At 32.0% G+C, this 22,225-nt stretch overlaps 2 protein-coding genes across 2 annotated transcripts; both read right to left on the minus strand.

Annotated features, from left to right (window-relative positions):
* Positions 1-1,977: 1,977 nt before the first annotated feature.
* Positions 1,978-3,596, minus strand: LOC134723052 (G-protein coupled receptor Mth2-like). Its single transcript, XM_063586687.1, has one exon. The coding sequence runs from the start codon at positions 3,594-3,596 to the stop codon at positions 2,424-2,426; it is 1,173 nt and encodes a 390-aa protein (XP_063442757.1). The 3' UTR covers positions 1,978-2,423.
* A 113-nt stretch (positions 3,597-3,709) lies between these two features.
* Positions 3,710-21,452, minus strand: LOC134723053 (uncharacterized). The gene is made up of 4 exons (XM_063586689.1): positions 21,356-21,452; positions 5,141-7,259; positions 4,059-4,142; positions 3,710-3,739 (listed from the first exon to the last, which is right to left on the minus strand). Exons 2-4 carry the CDS (start codon positions 7,256-7,258, stop codon positions 3,710-3,712), a joined length of 2,232 nt encoding a protein of 743 aa, XP_063442759.1. The 5' UTR covers position 7,259; positions 21,356-21,452.
* Between the last annotated feature and the right edge of the window lie 773 nt (positions 21,453-22,225).

The following is a 22,225-nucleotide window of genomic DNA, read 5'->3' on the forward strand; positions in this document are numbered from 1 at the left end:
ACCGTTACGTTAAATGCTTTTTGAACTTCTGTAAAAAGTAAAATCATAGAATCAAAAAAAATCAATGATCAAATTGCAAAATCAAAAGCGCAAACGAATCAAATGAATGGAAAACAACTGGCATATTCCTGACAGCTTTCGTGAATCAGATAAATACTTGCACAGTGGGCTTTATCCAGGGTTATAATAAATAAAGACAACCGTAGAATACCGATGTACATCTTCTACCCAACGCCCTCAATTAGGACCACTAACATGTGTATACAGGACCCTCCACTTTACAGAACCTTCGTAGTGAGTATTCTGTTTACTTATTCTCGTTTTGATTCCATTCACTGTACGTTGAGTAATCAACAATCATTATCAATAACATGAAGAAGGAACAATAATTATAACGAAATGCACATCGAAAACAATATTGATAACGAAATGCACGTCGAAAACAATATTGATAACGAAATGCACATCGAAAACAATATTGATTTACATAACTTAAAAATAAATAATTTTAAAAGACAAAGTTTCAACATTTCATTTCACACATTGTTATAACTACTTACTACACAGGGGGATTAAAGCCAATGCATTCTGATTGTGAATTTTTGAAACCAAATGCCAATGAACAACTTTAAACTAAAGAGCTCATTACAATATTTTATTGACAACATGACAAATTATATACATAATATACATATATGAACAACGTTTTATATATTTACAATATAATATTTTATAACATAATTCTAAGTAATTAGTATTTCATTCTAAAACCACTATTTTAAAATTGGAATGCACCAACAAAACATGGAAACTTTATACGAGTTCGACTGGTATAGTTGCTTTATCTTATCAAGAGGCATATTTGATAATTCTGATTTAGAGTGAGACTAAAGTTTTGTTCTTGTATATTTTGAAAAAGACAATTCCAAATCTAATGCAATAATAACAAACCGTACAAAATGTTCGTCACTAGATGCGCATTTCACAACGAATGTCTCTTCAGTAGTTTTCGAGTGCAACCTATTTGAAAATTCAAAACTCGTTACAAAATGCAGAGTTTATCACTTAAAGCAGAGCAAGGAATCATGATCAGTGGGTTTTATGAGTGAAATATATCCCTTAATTAGGATAATAAAAGTAAAGAGAAAATGAATGACCGAATTATTACGTATATCAAACTAAAAATTGTAATGATGATCAGAATTGTACTTTTTGTTTTCTGTCTTTTATATTTCATCTGTCAGCCAAATACTTTTCTTACTGATCAAGTCTTGTTCAAACGTTTTTTTTTCTGTTATTGTGATGTGGCAGGTCAGGGCAGTGTTGTGCTCTCATATGTCGTTTAACAACGTCACATTTTACATGTGTCTGTCCAAAACAACAGCCTGCAATTCCGTGATTGTCTTTTGTCCATGTCTGTCGTATTTGTTCTCCGTTTGATGTTATGGCATACACCATGACTTTTTTAGCTTGCGGTCTGGGCTTACCTACTGACGATGGTATAGTCCGTCACACAAATGCCTTTTTTAATGGTAGTATACATATGTGTTTGTCAAGTTAAAAAACAGAATAAACGAGTTAAAACATATAATGATCAAATTTGTCTTTACACCAGTATGTACATTTTATAACAACAACAACAACAACAAATAATAGTAAAAAGTAAAGTCTCAAAACTGATAAATTTAGAGGAAAATCAAATTGGAAAGTCCCTAGCTAGTAATAGAGTATCACCTCTTAAAACATTTGATATAAATGACAATATAATATTAGCAGATCAATTAATAAAATAAACACTCTAAAATGAGTGATAGAAGACTGTAAAACACACAATAAAATACATAAATATTACCTCAATAACATTTTCAATATATCTTAGCATAAAACACCATAATATTAAAAACAAAAGTACCCCCCCCCCCCAAAAAAAAAAAAATAATAAATAAATAAAAAAATGTTAAACTTTCTCTTAAAATCTCAATAGCAGATTTTGGCTGTAAAATAACAAACTCTACGTTTTATTGATATAATAAGTTGTGGTATGACTGCAAATCAGACAACTCTCCATCAAAGTCCGAATTTGTAAAGGTAAACCATTATAGATAAAAGTACGGTCTTCAAAACGGAGCATTGGGTCACACCGAACAGCAAGACAAAGGGCCCCAAAACGACTAGTGTAAAACTATTCCAATGCGAAGAAAACCAACGGTATAATGCATTTAAATAAACGAGAAACACTTATGTTCCACATCAACAAACGACAACTACTGAACATCAGGTTCCTGACTTAAGACAGGTGCAAACAGGTGCAGCGGGTTATAATAGGTACAAACCTTCACCCTTACCCGAAACAATAGTGTAACATCACCGCATAGAAGGGCACACTAAATTATCAATCGAAATAGCATCACTCAATATCCATTTCACATGATAGTTGAAACAACTCCTTCATCCTGTTTTGATTGACCTAAACTAACTTCTTTATCATTTCGGTTTTTATTAACAGATACTGTTGACAGAAACGAAGTTTTCGACTTGGAACTCCGCTGATCAGTTTTAATAGTATCAACCTGCTTGTGTTCAGTTAAATTTCTGTACAAGTTAAAAACACGTTGGTTACAAATGTATGAAAAAAATATGTAAATACCTTGAAATGAATTCAGAGTAGAAACTAAAATTGAGAAAACTGATAGCGGAAAAAAAGAATCTAAAATCTGCAAAATCCAAGAACCTCCAGTTAGAATAAAAAGTTTGACATAAACCGAAAATTGAATTTTATTCTGCGAAAAAGAGTCGGTTGCACAAGCTTTTGGTGTAGAGGCTATATTTATTGCTGTAAAAATAAACAAAACAAGATTGACCAAACAGATGACTGCCACAGGAGCAATGAATGTAGAAAGGACCGTCAACTGATGCGATATAAAACAAGCCTTCCCACCGTAACCGAAGGATTGATCGTCAATTACAAGATTGGAAATTATCACATTCAAGCCAACGAAAAACAATGGAACGCCGTATGAGTAAAGGTTATAAAGGGCAAACCGCTTTCTGTCTCTTTCTTGATCATAACTCTGGAATATGAAGTTCTGTCGAAAAGTACTATACATATGAAAAGAACAAACATTCACACATCCGAAAGTGGACAGCCAGAAAAAATGAATACAAATACCTAGCATCATACAACCAAGTTTGTTTTCAGTTCTTTCAATACCGAATTCAAGAAATGTATAGGCACAAAATAATGCAAAAACAAGACTCATGTTATTTTTCCCAGGCAGCGTCCTTAACGTTGGAAACATACAATAAGTGAAAAATGTCAATAAAAGAGCAATAAGAGATAATGTAGTGCCAATTAGTATTATTATTTTGATAACAGGAGTATTCTCTTGTTTGGTAGCTTCAACAATACCGTAGAATAAGCTCCTACATATTCTTATGGCATTCTCATTGATAAAAAAGAATTGATAGTAATTGAGTTCAACACCAGAACGAATAATACGGACTTTAGTTTTGTCATTTGTAATCTGAATTTCATCAGCTTCCAACTGAATTTGAGGACATTCAAGTAGACTACTAACTCGTCGGTAAACATACATATCCGAGTTTTCAGTAGTAAACTCTTTCTTCAGGCTACATTCGTTATTTTCAGAAGCAAAATAGAATCGTGAAGGAAGATGAAAAGCATTTTCATCGAAACCCAAAATGCATGTTAATGTACAAAAAACTTCAGGAGTACTTTCTGAACAAGGAAAATTAAAAGTCAAATTAGTTTGCATAAACCTGATAAGATTTTGTTCTACTTTGCTTCTGTCAACAACACTAAAACTAAATATTTTTATAAAGACAGATATATGAATATGTCCTACGGGCCATAAAAAGCCATCATTGCAAGGTCTGTTTACCAAAATGATAGACATTTTGTTAAAAGGATATTCAAAGCCACCAACTAGCTCAATTTGATTCAAAATTTCGTTTTGCAACCTCTCCATAAAAGATACAGGTGTTTCAACTGTAGATGTTAAGTAAATATCGACGCCAAATGCAATGATATAACCTACGTTTGAGGTAAAAGGAAGCATTGGTTGACATCTGTCGTTAATCAATACTCGTCCAGGAAAACATACGATATCTCGACACTGTTCCTGAAAAAGATAAGTCAGTACATGTGAATCCGAAAAAATCAAAAATCAAAAAGAAATCATTTACAATAGCATAAATAAAACATAAAACTGTGAGCATTACGGCCTCTATTTCTACCGAAAGAGAGAAAAGAGTTAAAGTTGTGGTTACTAGCTTATATTTTTAAAATAACAGTTCGCGGTAATAATGCCGTAATGAGAAAATGTTATTCAATTTTTTTACGATTTTAAAAATAAAATATCGAAACAATGGACTTCGAAAGCAATGTCCTGTGAATATGTAATAAACGTTCCTTCACTTTTCACTGATACATCATAACTGGCAGTTTATTAAAACATTCACTCTTGCATTGTTTTATCACTTTATCTGAACTTGCCCTAACTATCAATTTTATATTTTTTTGTACAAAAGATGTCCTTCTTTATTCAACTCCTAAAGCAATACGTCATTAGATCAACATTTTGTTCGACTAAATGGCACTTATTTACAATGGTATATTTTTATTTCTAAAACTAGTAACGATTTCAACTTCAAACCCGAGTAGCTAAATAAATACTATGCTACTTTTAGTTTGTAGCCCGGAATTGATTTCGTTTAGTCGATTTATGACTATTTGGTGTTGTTATGCATATCAATAATGAGGTAGTTTTTATAAATTTCTTGTTTCCAAAACTTTGAATTTTTCGAAAAACGTACGATTTTTTTCTATCCCAGGCATATATTACCTTATCCGTATTTAGCACTACTTTTTAGAATTTTGTATCCTCAATGCTCTTCACTTTTGTACTTGTTTGGCTTTATAACAATTTTGATATGAGCGTCACTGATGAGTCTTATGTAGACGAAACGCTCGTCTTGCGTACTAAATTATAATCCTGGTACCTTTAATTACTATTAAACAGCGGTATACAGGTAAGCACTTTACAGTTAAGCAATGTACAGGTAAGCACTATACAGGTAAGCAAGATACAGGTGAGCAATATACAACGAATGAACTTACCACGTAAGAGTCATAAACTTGATGTCTGTAACATCCCTCTTTTGGACTATCAAGATCAGATGAATCATCGTATAAAAGCAATGAAAACAGACTACGAATATGTGTCACCTCATTTTCTATAACACTAGGTATACATGTAGGGTCCTTGTTGAACTTATCATCGTATTTTTGGGACTTTGCATTACACATTTTACAAAATATATTTTTAAAGGGTTTATGATAGTCTACTTGAGGTAAAAGAAAACAATTATGTTCAATCTGTTCGTTATACTTGTCCCAATCACCCGTTACATTACAGCTGCCTATAGACATTCCGGTCGTCGTATAATTGCACATGGCACAAAATATATTTGGAAAATTCTTTAAGGACGAGCTATCTATCTTGTTGTAATATGCTACTTCATACGGTGGTGCATTATAATTCTGGCATGCATATTCCAATGACGAATTAACATTACTACCACAATGCTTTGTTTGTTGATTTTTTGAACACCATTTCCCACAAACACGACTTAAGTATGATACTTTGCATCTAGACTGATGTCTATACTCTAGCAACTCTGACAGAGACACGTGGTATGCTATAGGTAAGCTTGTCTCGCATACAAGGTCAACTAACCATGGATAAAACTGGTACGGAATAGACATGTCGGATGGGTCTTTAAAATAACGACAAAGACCACAGAAAATGTTTTTATAATCAACATAGTTGTTGTAATCATTAACTGGCAAATCGTAAAGTAAATTGTTATTTTTACTGACACATTTTTCATATAAACCATTAAAGCCATTGCTAGCACTTTCACATCCATCATAAACTAAGAAATTATTGGCGCCAGAGCTGATACATTGAGTAGATTGCTTAAAAACTTTATCAATGCAACATGGAACTGTTTTGTCAAAATGACAGAATTCATTGCACGAGCAAGTAGTATCTAATTGAACTAAACTAGATACGTTTGTACAAAAATGTCCATTACCGGTCATTGCGTAATACTGTAGGTATATGTCTTCAGTTTCATGTGTTTCCTCTTTTTTATCTATAATATTGTTATTATCATAAAGCCCCGATAAAAAAGTTTCATCAAAGATATAATCTATTTGTAACTGGTATTTGAAATATCTTTCTTTATACACAGACTGTGAACTAAATATATAGGCGTCATTTGATTGCTCATAACTAAACTTATCAAGAGGAACGTTACAGATGTAGCAAAATACATTTTTGAACGGATAAGTGGTTGATGTAAAACCAAAATCCCGGCAGGCATTTCTCTGTTTCGTATCTTGTGTCTCCCAGAGACCTGTTTCATTACATTGTGAAATGGCAGGTTCTTGGAATACTGGGGGGTTGCAAATGTAGCAAAATATATTTCTAAACATACCGTAAAAGTTTTCGTAATTGATGCATGCCCATTCTATACTTGGATCGTAGGTTTCCCATGTTCCACTGACATTGCAGGTTGATATTATGTCAATTCTGCGGTTTTTGTCACATCCTCTGACATAAGCGTTTTTCGAAAAGCTTCCAAATTTGCATTTTTTTATCATTGCGTTTTGGATTATTTCATCAAACGATGACATAAAGTTGAAATCAGTGAAGTCTTCACAAATTGAACCAAAAGACCAATTTTCAATGTTAAGATCGTTATAGCATTCAGCACAAAATTTGTTCTTATATGTAAAACGTGTTTCTTTTGATGTAACTGGTAGATTTTGAATTTGCTCTGTCACATTCTTTGATCCCTCACACCGGTTTTTGATATCAATATCTACGCCATCGGGACAAGAAGTTCTCATTATAAAAAAGTCTTCAAGAACGGATAACGACTCTTGCTCAAAGTATGATATGATGGTGATATTTGTACATTCTATATTAAGTGAGAGAAACATATCAACGCAACAATCTCCAAAGTAGAAACATCTCGGATTACAACTGCAATATGGACACAAATAATCATACCTTGACGTGTCAGGCAGATTGTGATCATGATTGTAACAGAATCTTTGTCCACATGTTAACGTATATGCGTCCAGTAGAGTACTCATGTTAACATTTCGATTTGACGAAACTAATACTGGCAACACAGCTACTATCAAAACGTATAACAGATGCATTCTACAAAATAAAATAAAAAGTCATTATATCAATATCATATGCATCATAAATTGTTACAAAAGCCAAAGTCTTACTCGGAACAACATACGAAGAAGTCTCACTCGGAACAACATACGAATAAGTCTCACTCGGAACACCGTACGAAGAAGTCTCAATCGGAACACCATACGTACAAGTCTCACTTGGAAAACCATACGTTGATCATGTCCCAGCCATCTTTGTTTGAATGTTTGATTGTTTCAAGGATGGTGGAGGTATTCGAGGTTAATTTACCAATTATGCGTAATCTTATCAATCTCGTATTCTTATACCTCAAAAGGCGTGTACAGAATTAGGGAATGTATGTAAAATAAACTTGGTGTTAAGAATCCTCTTTATATTTGTAATAATTACATAAGATGTATGTTTCATTATAATACATTATTCTGATTGGCCACACTGCAATCTCGCGTTATTCCTTAATCAACTTCATTACACAAAAAAATGTATCATTCATGATGACACGAGGTCTTACAATAAAGTGCACAGGTAGATTAAATAAAAACTTGATAAAAATCGTGTTTTTATGATCCTAGCTACAAATGGTATTATAAGTATTGAATGCTTCTTTTTGTAACTTCATAGGATGTAACAGCGTTGACCTTGCGCCCATTTTTAGAATAAATCGCGTCCGCGTTTCATACAAAATGTACTTCGGTCAAAGCTTTTAAACCCAAATTAAGTTACAAAAAGAAGCATTAAATTCTTATGTAGAAATCTTTATTTGGCTGATAATTATATTGCAAGTCTGTTCCATTATGTTACGTTATTGTGATTGGCTAACAACAATCTCTCGTCCTTCTGGAATTGACATTCATTATACAATGAAATTTAATATCCATGATGACATTAGTTCCAACAATAAAGTGTACAGGTAAATTAAATAATAACTTGATAGAAATTGTGTGTTCATGATCCTAGCCTAAATAAAGTAGTTATAAGTATTCAACGCTTCTTTTTGTAATTTCATAGAGTTGTAATAACGTTGTCCGTACGCACATTTTGCGAATATAGCGCTTCCGTGCTTCTTACAAAATGTAATTCGGCAAACGCTTTAACAATTCGTAAATTTGGTGTGGGTTGTCCTGGTATAGGTGAGGAAGTAACCTGTAATATTGGTTACAAAAATAAGCATTCAATTCTTAAATGATTACACTTTGATCATATCATTTTGTCCACCTGTGACCTGTTAATCGACAGCTGAACCTAGAGTGTGTTCCAAAACTTTTCTAAGGAATAAATTAGAATAATGCACACCGAAACTTCCTAATGACTATCTTGCAGAGGATGTCTTAACCTCTGTTCTAAGTATAAACATACAGTAAATTAGGAATTTATCAATTCTAAATGTTTGAGAATGCATTTAACATATCAGTAAAAACTAATATCAACATTTAAGATTAAAAACCGTTATAAGTATATCCGTAAAGAAAATAGATATTACGTATCTAAATAGTGGTACATTCAAACTTTATGAAACAAACAAAAGAATAAAAATAAACCGACTAAAAATGAAACAACATTTTCGAAAAAACATAAAATATTGTTTGTAAACAGCACTAACAAAGAAAACTAATAAAAAATAATCTTACAAAATAATATCATAAATTTAAGTTTTATTCGGACAGTGGGGCGACAGATGGACATTCAAACTCATAGATCGAAAATAAAATGACTCAAGTACACAAGACAAAACATAGAAATCTACAGATCAAGCATCACGAACCCCACCAAGTTCTGGGATGATATTAGGTGCTCCGAAAGCGTAAGCAGATCCTGCTCCACATGTTGCACCCGTATTGTTGCTCATGTTATTACAAATCCGGTTAGTAGTCTTATTCGGTAGGTAAAATTTACGAAAAGAGAACAGAATTGAGTTACGACACAAGGACCATATATGGACGACTTCACACGAAAATTTCTGATAAACTGGTCGAATTCAACCAATTATCAATTTATCATTTCTCAGCAGTACCATACCATCTGCACCTTCGTATGGTTTTACATTTCTCAGATGATACGTTATGCTCATGAATGTGCACACTATACGGAATTCATATACAGGAGTGTTCTCTTAACGCAGACACTGCTCAAATGAAGTTATGAAGAGAACATATTAAAAATGACAATCCGTAAATTTTACGGACACCATCACGAATTAATTGATCCATACGATTAGTAAAATTGCCATTGTTATATTATAGCTTGTTTCTGTGTGTGTTACATTTTAATGTAGAGTTTCTGTTGTGTCGTAGTTCTCATCTTATATTTGATGTGTTTCCCTTAGTTTTAGTTTGAAACCTAGATTTCTTTTTTTTTCAATCGATTTATGAATTTCGAACAGCGGCGTAATAAACTACTGTTGCCTTTAATCATTCCTCTTTGAAACGGATATTCAATAACGGTCATCCAACTTTCGTTGGCCCCCGTACGAAAGAATAATTTCAACTTCACCTTTTTAAACTCATTGTTAATAGCTTCCTTGTGAGCCGCAAACCTCTATCAAGGAAATTATAATATGAAATACTAGCACGGAAACATCGTACTCATTAGAAGATATATACTCCGTATGCAGGCGCTGCCGGAATTTTGTAACACAGAAATGGAAAGTTCACAATGGGGAAGCTGAACTTATCTCTTTCGTCGTAAATTTTTGTTTACAACCGACCCTCTTGGTCAATTTATGTGACGGAGGTTACTTATCTATTGTATCCTTTATCTCTAATCCGATGGGAAAGATGCGTTCAACATAGTCACCAAATGTTGACCTATTTAGTGAGGGAACATCATCTATATAGCGGATATTGCTAGCTTCCTTCCTTTTTTTCTATATGACTTCAGCCTTCTAAGAATAAGGAGACAAGTCGTCAAAAGAGGGACACATTGGTTTACATTGGAATGCCGATAGTTTGTCACGGATACAGAATTCATAGTCAAATCTCGTGCATCTTTCATTAAATCAGGAGTACATTAACTATTTTACGGATTCTATGAATTTGGGTAATGGATTCTATTTTCTTAACATTTTTAAAGTAAATATGTTTTAATATTTAACCTTTGTTTTATTATTTATGTGTTTTATAAATATACGATGCCCGTCTTTTCTTAATTTCTACTTCGAAAATATGAACGAACAGAGGAAAGTCATCCATATACTACGGTTATATGTTTTATCACTTCCATAAGAGGAAAATCACATTTAATAAGCACGATAAGTGAAGATATCAATTTTTTTTAGAAAAAGATATAAGGAAAGTGTAATGATTTACAAATTCACCATCATAAAATAGATCATTTAGTAAGGAGCATCCTAAGAACACATTAAGACACATATTTAAAAGTCCTTAAATAATTACACTTATATTTTTTGTCATATATTTCTTCAACCGTTTCGGTACTTATGAATAAAGACAACAATAGCATACCGCTGTTCAAATCTCATAAATCCATAAACAAAAAAACAAAATCGGGGTAACAAACTAAAACTGAGGGAAACGCATTAAATATAAGAGGAGAACAACGACACAACATTAAAAAGTAAAATACACAGAAGCGGACTCCTCGGCTTTCAAATATTTAAGCTTTAAGCATTGCTTATGAAGGTAAATCCAGAAACGCGCTATTTTCTTCTAGTATATGTAATTCATAACAAAAGTTTTAAGATATGTACATTTTTTGGAAAAAATGTTATAAGGTTGCCCTGCAAATGTATTGAATTTGACATATATGCAGAGACCTTTATTATTCCAAAGTTTAAAGTAAGTCCTTTTTACATTTTCTCTTTCGTGTCTTTTATATTGCTTGCTTTCACATGGTGATCAAAGGTACCAGGATTATAAATTAGTACGCCATACGCGCGTTTCGTCTTCATAAGACTCACCAGTACCTAAACAACACGGTGTTAAATAATCTGAAAAGCGAAAGAATCTTAAGAAAATAAACGTTTAAGCAACACTCACTCAAATTCATTAGCTTATTGCAACAAAGTTGTTCAAAACAATTTTTTTTTTAGTTATCCATTTTGAAAAATTACAAAAAAACAAAAGTTTCAATTGCCTCAGACAAAGTTGACCTTAGATGGAATTATCTTTTTGTTTAAGGTCCTTTTGGTAATGTAGCTTTTCAATTATTTTGGTTCGTAAACATCTTTGGCTTTCAAACCTTCGACTTTTAACGTTCCTGATGAAGATAAATCTAGAAAAACGGTTCGGTCAAAGGAAATTTATAACGTGATGTTTTATTTTTTTTAAATGATTGAGGAACAATTAAAAAAAGATTAGAAAATAAAAAATAACGTTGCACAATGAAAATAAACTTGTACTCAACAAACGTCCTTCCATATTATTGTCTTAAAAACTCTTAAGAGCAAATTTATGTAACATTCTATCGTCGAAACTGTCTATATACAGGTCGTTTACATTAACAGATGGTTAAAGATGCATCAATTTTTTTGGCGGCCAGTTTTATAAGGAAACCGAATAGTAACTCTGAAGGATTCTAAGGATAAAAAGGCAAATCTTGTTAATAAATAAATTAAGAGACTATTGTGAGTTATTAACTGTTCTTAATTAGGTTTATGCATGCAAATACGTTTTGAAAAGTTCAGTTTACCGGCAATATTTCATAAAACTCGATCGGGGCCTTCACAACTATATTTTAAATCATATATTTTAGAAGTGTCATTTAAACGTAGTAATATTTGGCAGTCATGAATTGATCACTCCATTCATTTGTTAATTTTATCTTTTAAACTGTTGCTATCATTAGTACCCTCATTATCATATAAGCTGTGCTGTTTAGTAACTAAGGCTATGCAGATGAATATCATTATATTTATGTCAATATAATTCGGGTAGAAGAAATCTCTTTTCAAAGTCTGTAACTTTGTAAGTCTGAAAATAGAGTAGATATATTAACCCTTTTAAAACATACCAAAATTCACCTTCTTTTTAAAATAAATGAAAGTTTCATACATGTACACATACGTGCACATAAGCTTGCATAAGGTCGATTTCTATCCGACCTAGCTCGTATGTGAAAGCATTTTACAAGTTGTAACGACACATCACAAAATATAACCAATGACTGAAAATAACATAAAAAGGTGTCATTGGTAAACAGCTGGCTTTTGAGCGTTGCTGTCTTTTGTTGATTAATAGCGTTTGAATTTGTCCGTAAATTTTTCGACTTCACCTGTTGGAATTTGCATTGAATATGTTTATTCATTAAACTATTTTTGGCAGTATCATTATTGTATACCCAGTCTTGCTTTCATCATATGGAGTCAAAAAACATACCTTGAGACGAAATCGAATAAATATTTATTTGCCTCAATATTGGTGATCCATATATGTAAAGCACGAGATCATGATCAGAGAAGAATGACAATTACTAGTGCTGCTTATGTCGTTGACTTCAAGATACACGTGATAAAGTGATCGACAACAGTGTATTTGAAAGTCAAAGATAGTAGAAGATAAAAAATGTTGACACTTGAGAAATAACAAGCTACGATAAATAATTAAACCAACTGTTTAAAACTTTTCATCATTATAACTGTCTTGGTTTTCAATAACCTGCCCAACATCGCTCGCAGTCCTTTGATTACAACTTAAGTATTTACACGAAACAGAATATAATATAGTGTTTAGATATACTTACTAAAACTGCTAACGTAGTTTGTTAATAATTTGTGTTAGAAGTAAGATTTTTCTTTACGTAAAACTTTAAAGGGATAAAATTACACTGGTTATAGTCTAATTGGAAACAGCTGATTCAATATTATAACAACAAATAATAGAAGAATCTTTCCGTTTCTTGGATATTTTCTTAGATATACTCGATATATCTGAGATTTTTTATATTACTGAAATCTGAGCACATCTTTTGTTGGATAAACATGAAGAAAAGAATCAATCTTTTATTTGGTCTCCACAGAAACACATAGAGCTTATCAACGAGGTATAACAGAAACAATAATGTCTTAACTCACTAGTCTATTTCACAACTGACAGTAAATTACAACAGTTTAAAAACAATCAATGAAAAAGAATACTGGACATACATTTATATGCTAGTTTAGCTTTCTGCGAAACACACAAAGCTAATAGAAACGAATACTGGACAGACATTTATATGCTAGTTTAGCTTTCTGCGAAAAACACAAAGCTAATAGAATTTTTCTTTATATCTAAGTGAGTTCACTTTAAAAAAAATGTACCATAGATAAAGGCAACCGCTGTTCGAAGGTAATATATCAATTGAGAAAAAAAAAATCCGTGTTACAAAATAAAACTTTTTTTTTACAGGTTCAACACTGAGGGGTTGTAATTATTTTTTTTTATAGTCTAGTAGAATGTCAATGAAAACATATCAACAAAGCGAAGGCAAAAGACGAAAAACATTCAAAAGACAATCAACAGTTCACCAAAAAAAAAAACCAGAACACTGAAGACCGAGCAACCACAAAAAAAATATATATAAAATGGATGTGTCATATCAGGAACTCCGGAAAAGTGAGAAGATCATGGGCCTTATGCGGTATCCGTCGTTTTGTTCGTGTAAGTACAAAACCGATGTAACGCCTAATTCGGTAGGTAACAATTAACAAATCAATATTTGTTTATGTAGTGATTCACCCGATTGAGAAAGTTCCTCATTGTGTCTATGTTCCAGACCGTATGAGTATTCGGACCGTACGCGTACGGTCTGGCATATACTAAAAAAATAAAGATGGTCAGGTTTATTAGATACAAATGCTTATAGCAGATCAACATAGCATAACTGTCAAACTAATATAAAAAAGTTCAATTGTAATTGAAACAAAAACTTTATATTATAACTTTTTTTGTTTTAAATTCACGCTAATTAAATCTGTTAATCTCTTGTATCTAGCATGTCGATCAGTAATACATTAATTGAGTTATGATCACTGAAATTGAAGATATCGAAAGTAAATATCATAAAAGCGTTCAATGTAGAAACAAAAGCTTTATATTTTAACTTTTTTTGAAATTCACCCTTATTAAGTCTGTTAATCTCTTGTATCTAGCATGTCGATCAGTAATACATTAATTGAATTATGACCACTGAGATTGAAGATATCGGTAGTAAATATCATATGGGAGGTCAATTGTTTTGGAATATTTTTAATACCAACTTTACCACAAAATGTAAATGCAAAGGAACATGCATGGACTGCATTCATGAAAACGTAAAAAAAAAATACGTTACTTGAATTGTGTCACCTTGCGCGATAGTACCAAAATAGGATTCAGATTTACAATTAAACAAATACTTAATTTCGATTGTTCGTTTGTTCATTTTATCTAATTGTAATAAATTATCAATAACAATTTGTCAAACTAAAAATAACTATCGAAATAAAGATTGTGATAAATGCTTGTTTCAATTTAATTAATTACTAGTACACATATGATAAAATAGCATGTATGGTCAGCTCCTACCGGACCATACGCGTATATTCATACGGTCCGACCGTACGCGTATGGTCGAACCGGGTCGGACCGTACGAGTATACGCGTACGGTCAAAATACTCATATCGTCTGGAACATCTATGGAACATCATAATTATGCTGAATGTAAATTCCGAGGTAGGAATACAATTGAAATATATTTGAAGCCTCTTGTGTGCGTAACTTTATTTCACAAGAGGGCAATTTTTCAACAAAAGAGTTTTCCTACCTAAAATCCAAAGTATTACTGATTACTTTTTCAAAGACATTTGCTAAATTTGATTATCTATTAATATTTATTATTAGCCGAGACCCAGGTTTTTAGCTAGCTATATCTTTGTATGACAGTCGGATTGAAATCCATTGACAACAATGTGTGAGAAAAAAAACCCAGACAACCTTTGTAGCAATTTACATTGTAATATTATATCTTAATCACTATAAACACAAATAACAACTTCAACAAAAAAAATTAAAATTGCAACATTAGGTAAAGGTTAACATCATGAAATTTCAGAGTAGCAAGCTTTTCAGAATATTCAAATTTCAGAGTAGCAAGCTTTTCAGAATATTCAAGAATTTAATGCTGTTATGCTGTTATCTCGATAAATATGAAAACAAGACATTATGTATGTGTATATTAAATAATATTGTTTAACACATACTTCTTTAAAATGCACCATCATGGTTTATAAATAGCTTTTGTGTAAGTTTAATGGCCTTTATTTGTTTGTTAGGACTATCAATTTTCACTAATGTTCTCGTTCTATGAACAGCAAACCTTTTTTATTTTGTAAATTGTTTAACATTAATCCTCTTGTTTTATTGGTTTTGTATTAACATGGTGTCATATATAACATTCATTCGTTCAGTTTATGTTTACCTGCATCTAGGACTATTATACTAAATAAAACATATAGTTTTTTCCGCATCACCCCCCTCCCCCCACGTTATTATCATCCTCAAAATGTCATTCTTTATATGTCACTTTTAACAATTTAGACGGTATTTGGTGATTTATAACAATTGTCAATGATCGAGATGTCTTTTGTCATTATCATTTCGAATAACTATTAACTGAAAAAAACCTATTAACGAAATTATAAGATCAAGGCACGAAATCAATGTTTCCACTGGGTCAATGCCACTGCTGGTGGACGTTTTGTCTCCGATGGTATCACCAGCCCAATAGTCAGCACTTCGGTGTTGACATAAATATCAATTATATGGTCATTTTTATAAAGTTTCTGTTACAAACCTTTTATTTTTTCGAAAACCTAAGGAATTCCTTGTCCCAAGAATAAATTACCTTACTTTATGTTGTACTTGTTTGGCTTGATAACTATTTTAATCTGAGCGTCACTGATGAAAGATAGTGTATCGATAAATAGCGCAGGTAAAGTCTCGTTCTATTAACCGTGATGTTGAGTATTATCAACTGATTGGTGTAACAGTTTCCAGTTCCGTTAGTATAATAGTCCCAGCCTGTGTTAATATGTGTTTTGATTGAGTTAAGCCATTTCAATTGGTATTGTATAGTGGGTTTTTCTATGTTGTGATGTTACACTATTGTTTCAGCTAAGCGTGAAGTTTAGTACCTATTAAAACGCCTTTTAAAAGTTAGAAATCTGACGTTCAGTAATTGTTGGTGTGGTTCTTAAGTGTTTCTCGTTTCCCTTATTTTTTATATAGATTAGATCATTAGTTTCCCTGTTTGAACGGGTTTACACTAGTCATTTTGAATCCGTTTAAAGCTTGTTGTTCGTTGTAAGCCAAGGTCGTGTTGAAGGCCGTTCTTTGACCAAAATGGGTTAATTTTACAAATATTTGCTTGGATATATAGTTTTCTCATTGGTACTCATACCCCATTTTTTTCATATCTATACATTGGATATAGAAATATGTCATTCTTTTCGTACGATTCCTTCTGTATGATGTGCACTGATTAATAAGCAATTAAACAAATTCGAGTTAAGATTTACTCTAGTCATCATTGTAACTTGCAGTTTGAATCATTTATTCATTCATCAGACCGACTTCTGAAACTCTTTCATCTCATAGTTATATGTATATTGGTCAATTTTATACAGATGAGACATAAATAGACAGAACTGAAACATTTCTTTGTCTGTAGATGGCCCATTCATTACAGTACCAGATTGTTGATACTCAATACTAAATATGTTTTTGTCGATGTACTTTAGACAAAGTGCTCTCCCTTTTTATTTGTTATTGCAAATGAGATCACTTTGTTTTGCAGTGGGAATCGTGTTTTTCAGTCTTCAGTTTTCTATATTGTGTTTTGTGTACTGTTGTCTTTTCCCCCACAATGCACCGTTATGCGTTTGAATATCTCTTTTGCCTCTTTTTGACGTGTTGCCCTATCAACATAATAAGCACTTCGGACACATGAAAACAAGTTAAAATGGAGTGGATGTAAGCTATCACAGACAGCTAAATGCCCTTCATTAATGAGAAAAAAGATGCCATATAGTCGGCTACAAACGGATTAAAAAATATGAAACTATCCAATTAAAAACGAAAAGCTTCGAAAAAAATTCATGACAGACACGAGCCAACGACATGTAAAAAATTATAGACACCTGACTTTGGATATATATGTAAAACATGTGGCGAGCGTAAAACATGTTTGATCAATGCCTAACATTACAATATAAAAACAAGCTATTAAAATCAGTCGAAATGGGCTTAACTATAGATCATTACAACTACAAACAGCCACACCATTTAACAGTAACACAGACTAAAATGTCAGTTAATGCAACATTATGTATTTACAAATAAAGAAATATTGACGAGTAGGTACACACAAATACCGAGATGTTAAATCCCGGAAGCAAAATAAAGTAATAGATTTAATAGAAATCCTAGAAAATAGTTAACTAGTCTCTTTATGGATATGTATCCTGAATTATAAAGGAATTATCTGGAGAAAAACTAATCCCATTACACAAGCAAGATTGTAACTTATTACAAGGCCTTACACGAAATGTTCATTATTGGTAAAGGTCATGTTATTAAATTAAAATCCAGTTGATGTTAATGAGTCAACAAATAAAGTTCAAGAACAATATGCACCTTAATATAACAGATAAACAGACAAATGACTTAGAAATGTAATAAACTATAAATGATTAACTCTTCTTGCAAACTTTATTAAATAAAGAATTTAAGTACAATCAATTACATATGTTTCCTTTAATGTCAAAAATAATTAGAATAACAATAGAAATAGAAAAATTATTATTACAAAAGGCTGTTTAACAAAATAAAAAACCTGAATCATATTAATCCCAAATAACATTATGGAATTCCTGATATTGTTATTAAAAGACTAATTTATACCATAAGATACTTTTTGAGGTGAAATTACTTATATTGATTCAACAACAGCTACCAAAAAAATGACGATGAAAAAAAAGCCATAGGTCAGATGGTTTTACAAATGATTTTATCTTAGTTGGATACGCATATACGTATTTCAATCGTTATTTATAATTAGGAAAAGAGGAATTATTCATTTTCATACTAGATTACTTAAAACAAGGAATAATAACTTGTACACCGAAAGAAAACTAATAAACTTATTAAAAATCATACATACAAAACATCAATATGCAATGCAGAGCATTTAATCAATAAATTATAAACATCGAATACGCAGGTTTCATTGCCGGTAGGTTTATACTCGGAATTACAAGTTTTATAAATGATATTTTATAATTTACAATATTGAATGATTTACATAGACTGCCCCTTCTCATAGCTTTTGACCTTGTCTCATGACATGTTATCAAAAACGTATAGGAGTTTTCAATTTTGGTCCCTAATAAAACTTTCTTACTCATCTATTTTATCAGCAATCAAAGACGGGGTTCAAAGTTATTGTGAAACTGCCTATTCTAGAGGTGGCGTGAATCAGACGGGATACTTACAAATTCCAAAGATCTTTAAGAGCACATACAATCTAACTCTCTTTCATCTTGTAACAGTATTGAAATATTTAACTTTTCTACTCTTTATACAAATATTCCACATTCCAAACTAAAAGACCAATTGAAAGAGTTTTGCTTTGCTAAATAAAAAGAATGGCCAACGTAGATACAAGTATATTGTCTTAGGGAGGAATAAATCCTACTTTGTAAAGGACCACTCTGATTCAAACAAAAAATTCTCTGAAACTGATATTATCAAAATGCTTGATTTCTTGATTGACAACATATTTGTAACGTTCATCATCATCATACTTTATTCCCTTCTAAAGGAGATTGACAAAATGCATATGAATTATGTACAATTACAAAGTTTTGAAATTAGATAATAGAATTAATGTCACTAAATATTTTGAAATCAAAAGTATTTACAGTCTACATTATTTAAGATAGGAAAATCCTTCGTTAAGGACGTCTAAACAATGCTCTGGTATTAAAAAGTCGAATAGAGCTTCGTGATTGTCAAGCAGAAAACAGGACACGTACTCGTATGATTTTACCGCTATATAGGATGATGTTTTTTCACTAAATAATTCAAAATTTGGTGACTATGTTTAACGCATCTGTCCCATTGAACTAGAGATACTAAAGGATACTACAGATACAGTTAAGTCGGCTTAATATCTTGACTTGCATCTAAAAATTGACAAGGAGGGTCGATTGAAAACAAAATTCAGCTTTCCAATTGTGAACTTTCTATTTCTAAGTAGCAACATTCCAGCAGCACCTGCATACGGAGTATATATCTCCCAATTGATACGATATTCCCGTGCTTGCATTTCCTATCATGATTTTCTTGATAGAGTGTTGCTGCCCACAAGGAAGCTATTAAACCAAGAGTTCCAAATGGTGAAGTTGAAATCGACCCTTCGTAAATTTTACGGACGCCATCACGAGTTGGTTGACTGTTATGAAATATCGTTTTTTAAATGATATCGGATATGTTCCTTACGTCGTGACAACAATCCCCTTCCCTTCCCTTTCATGAATGTGACCTACCGAATTAGACTATTTACCGGATTTGTTATCACATAAGCAACACGGCGAAGGAGGGGGGCAAATGTAGAGCAGGATCTGCTTACCCTTTCGGAGCACCTCTGAGATCACCCCTAGTTTTTGGTGGGGTTCGTGTTGTTTATTCTTTAGTTTTCTATGTTGTGTCATGTGTACTATTGTTTGTCTTTTTGTCTTTTTCATTTTTTGTCATGCCGTTGTCAGTTTGTTTTAGATTTATGAGTTTGACTGTCCCTTTGGTATCTTTCGTCCCTCTTTTACACGAAAATAATTTTTGCAGTTTCTCAAAATTGTTTTATCTGAACTAGTTGAAAACTAAAGAAGTTGTAGACAAAGGGATACTTTATTATCATAAATCTTTGTTTTATATGCAGAAATTTGAAAAAAAAGAGATTTAAATAGGTGATAAAGAAAAATTAATCCCACATTATACAGATGACACTTCAATTAAACTTGATGGTATCAGAATCTCTTGATGCATCTCGCTGCTTAATACATACGTATGAAGAATTATCGCACCGCGAGTAAATAATAATTTTGTTAATGATTTAACGCCGTCACTCGGTGACCCCTTTGAGACCCGACGGGGTTAGTTATTTCATAGTTAATGGTGACACCATCTATTAATGTTGTTGTGTTTCATTGTTTATTTTTCAACAAATCGCAGCAGAAAAAGTTCAGCGTGTCATCAATTTGTTTTACGGATAAATACTGACCCTACGGACCATAGAGGGTAATGAAATCCATTGGGGATTCGGACTTCTGTCTCACCCGCTATGAATCCGTCGGGGGCCAGTCGCGAACTATATAACTTATAATGACGGGCCTCCCTACAAAGTTAAACAATAAAGTTGGCGTGGATAGGTTATGAATAATTAAATCAGGGGATCAGATTGGGGTTCCAGTAGGTCTACACTACTAGGTATAAACTTTTTGATCAACTTGCAAAATTAGTCAATGGGTTGCAAATAATAATGAAATCCAAATTTTATCTTAACAAATCCTAACTCCAGTTGAAAAAAAAAATAATAATCAAGATACCGTTTATTTCAAATTATATCTTCATTTTAACATTAAAAGATCCGTGCTATTATACTCCTTAACAATTTGTTAGTACAATTTATACCCTACAATTGAATAGAGTATCTATCAGACTCTGAACAAAAATGAAATATGAAATAAACGTGATCTCTATAAAGACTTGGCTAATAAAAGTAAAATGGAAATATTACCGAAAACGATTTTTTTCTTATCAAATGGCAAATTCAAAAGCTCAAATACATAAAAACGATTGGAAAACAACTCTTGTTCCTGTCGATACATATGTAAGTTTACGTAGAACATTGAATCAAGATTTATAGCTAATTAAACCTCTCGTTAGTATCGTATGCAAGTCGCAACTAAATTGATATATATGATGAGTTTATGATAGGAACAAAAATCAATAAATGGTAAAAATTCTTTAAAAAAACCTCCAATAACAACTCAATAAAGAGTAAAGTTTACCAAAAAAAAAGAAAAAGCGAGCTTCCCCATAATACGTTTAAAACATACCTATTGTTGTTGCAAATGATTATCACATTACCAGGATTAACACTCGAGATGTTTCCGCCGTGATTTTCTATATCATCAGTAAACCAGTCTGTAAAAGATGTGCGTCTTTTTCAAATTAGCCAACTCAGGTAAGGTAATCTGGACATCAGTGTCTTATATACACAGATAGAATATTAATTCTGTAAGATTGAAATTCACTGGAGGATTCCATTCCTAATGAAACAAATAAAATAAAATAACAAACAAGCCGAAATATACATTGTTATCTCTACTATTCAAAGTTTATTGAGCACCGGGATCAAATTCCCTATGACAAAAGTTAGCTTTTAGCTTTGTGAATTCCCGGTAGAAAATGTATTCAGTTTAAAATAGTGAATTGCAAATTAAACATTATATTGAACTGCTACAAATAAAATATTTGTCAAATTTTGATTAACCTCAGATATATTTTAAAAACACTAATTTATCAAACCAATTCGTATTCACGCTTATCAGAAGTATCATACTCTTCATATATTGAAAATTTGACTTCTAAATTTTTGCTGAAAAAAATCTAAAAATGCATTATTATCAAATCAGTATTTCTATCTGCAAATTTGTAAAATGGTCAATACCCACAAAAGTCACATGCCGATAATTGCGATTTGTTTGCCTTAGAATCTAAAGTTGTTTAAGTATAGCTTCTCAACTGTTTGGTATTATACATTCTTGACTTTCATATATTCGGCTATGAGCGTTCCTGATGAATGAACACACAGAAAAGCCCACGCGTAACATTTATATTTTTTTGTTATCATTTTTATAGTAAGCAAACATTTGACTTTTACTCCATCATGTAACAATATACTTTTAATATATTTGAATTCTAAT

This window comes from Mytilus trossulus, chromosome 6 (genome assembly GCF_036588685.1).
Source record: "Mytilus trossulus isolate FHL-02 chromosome 6, PNRI_Mtr1.1.1.hap1, whole genome shotgun sequence".
Classification (NCBI taxonomy): domain Eukaryota; kingdom Metazoa; phylum Mollusca; class Bivalvia; order Mytilida; family Mytilidae; genus Mytilus; species Mytilus trossulus.

Coding starts and splice junctions, on each gene's coding strand:
- LOC134723053 (XM_063586689.1), bottom strand. CDS start 7,258: ATGCATCTGTTATACGTTTTGATAGTAGCTGTGTTGCCAGTATTAGTT. Junction 4,143..5,140: donor AAGTTTATGACTCTTACGTG/GTAAGTTCATTC, acceptor TATCTTTTTCAG/GAACAGTGTCGAGATATCGT. Junction 3,740..4,058: donor TGCTTCCTTTTACCTCAAAC/GTAGGTTATATC, acceptor TTCCTTGTTCAG/AAAGTACTCCTGAAGTTTTT.
- LOC134723052 (XM_063586687.1), bottom strand. CDS start 3,596: ATGTATGTTTACCGACGAGTTAGTAGTCTACTTGAATGTCCTCAAATT.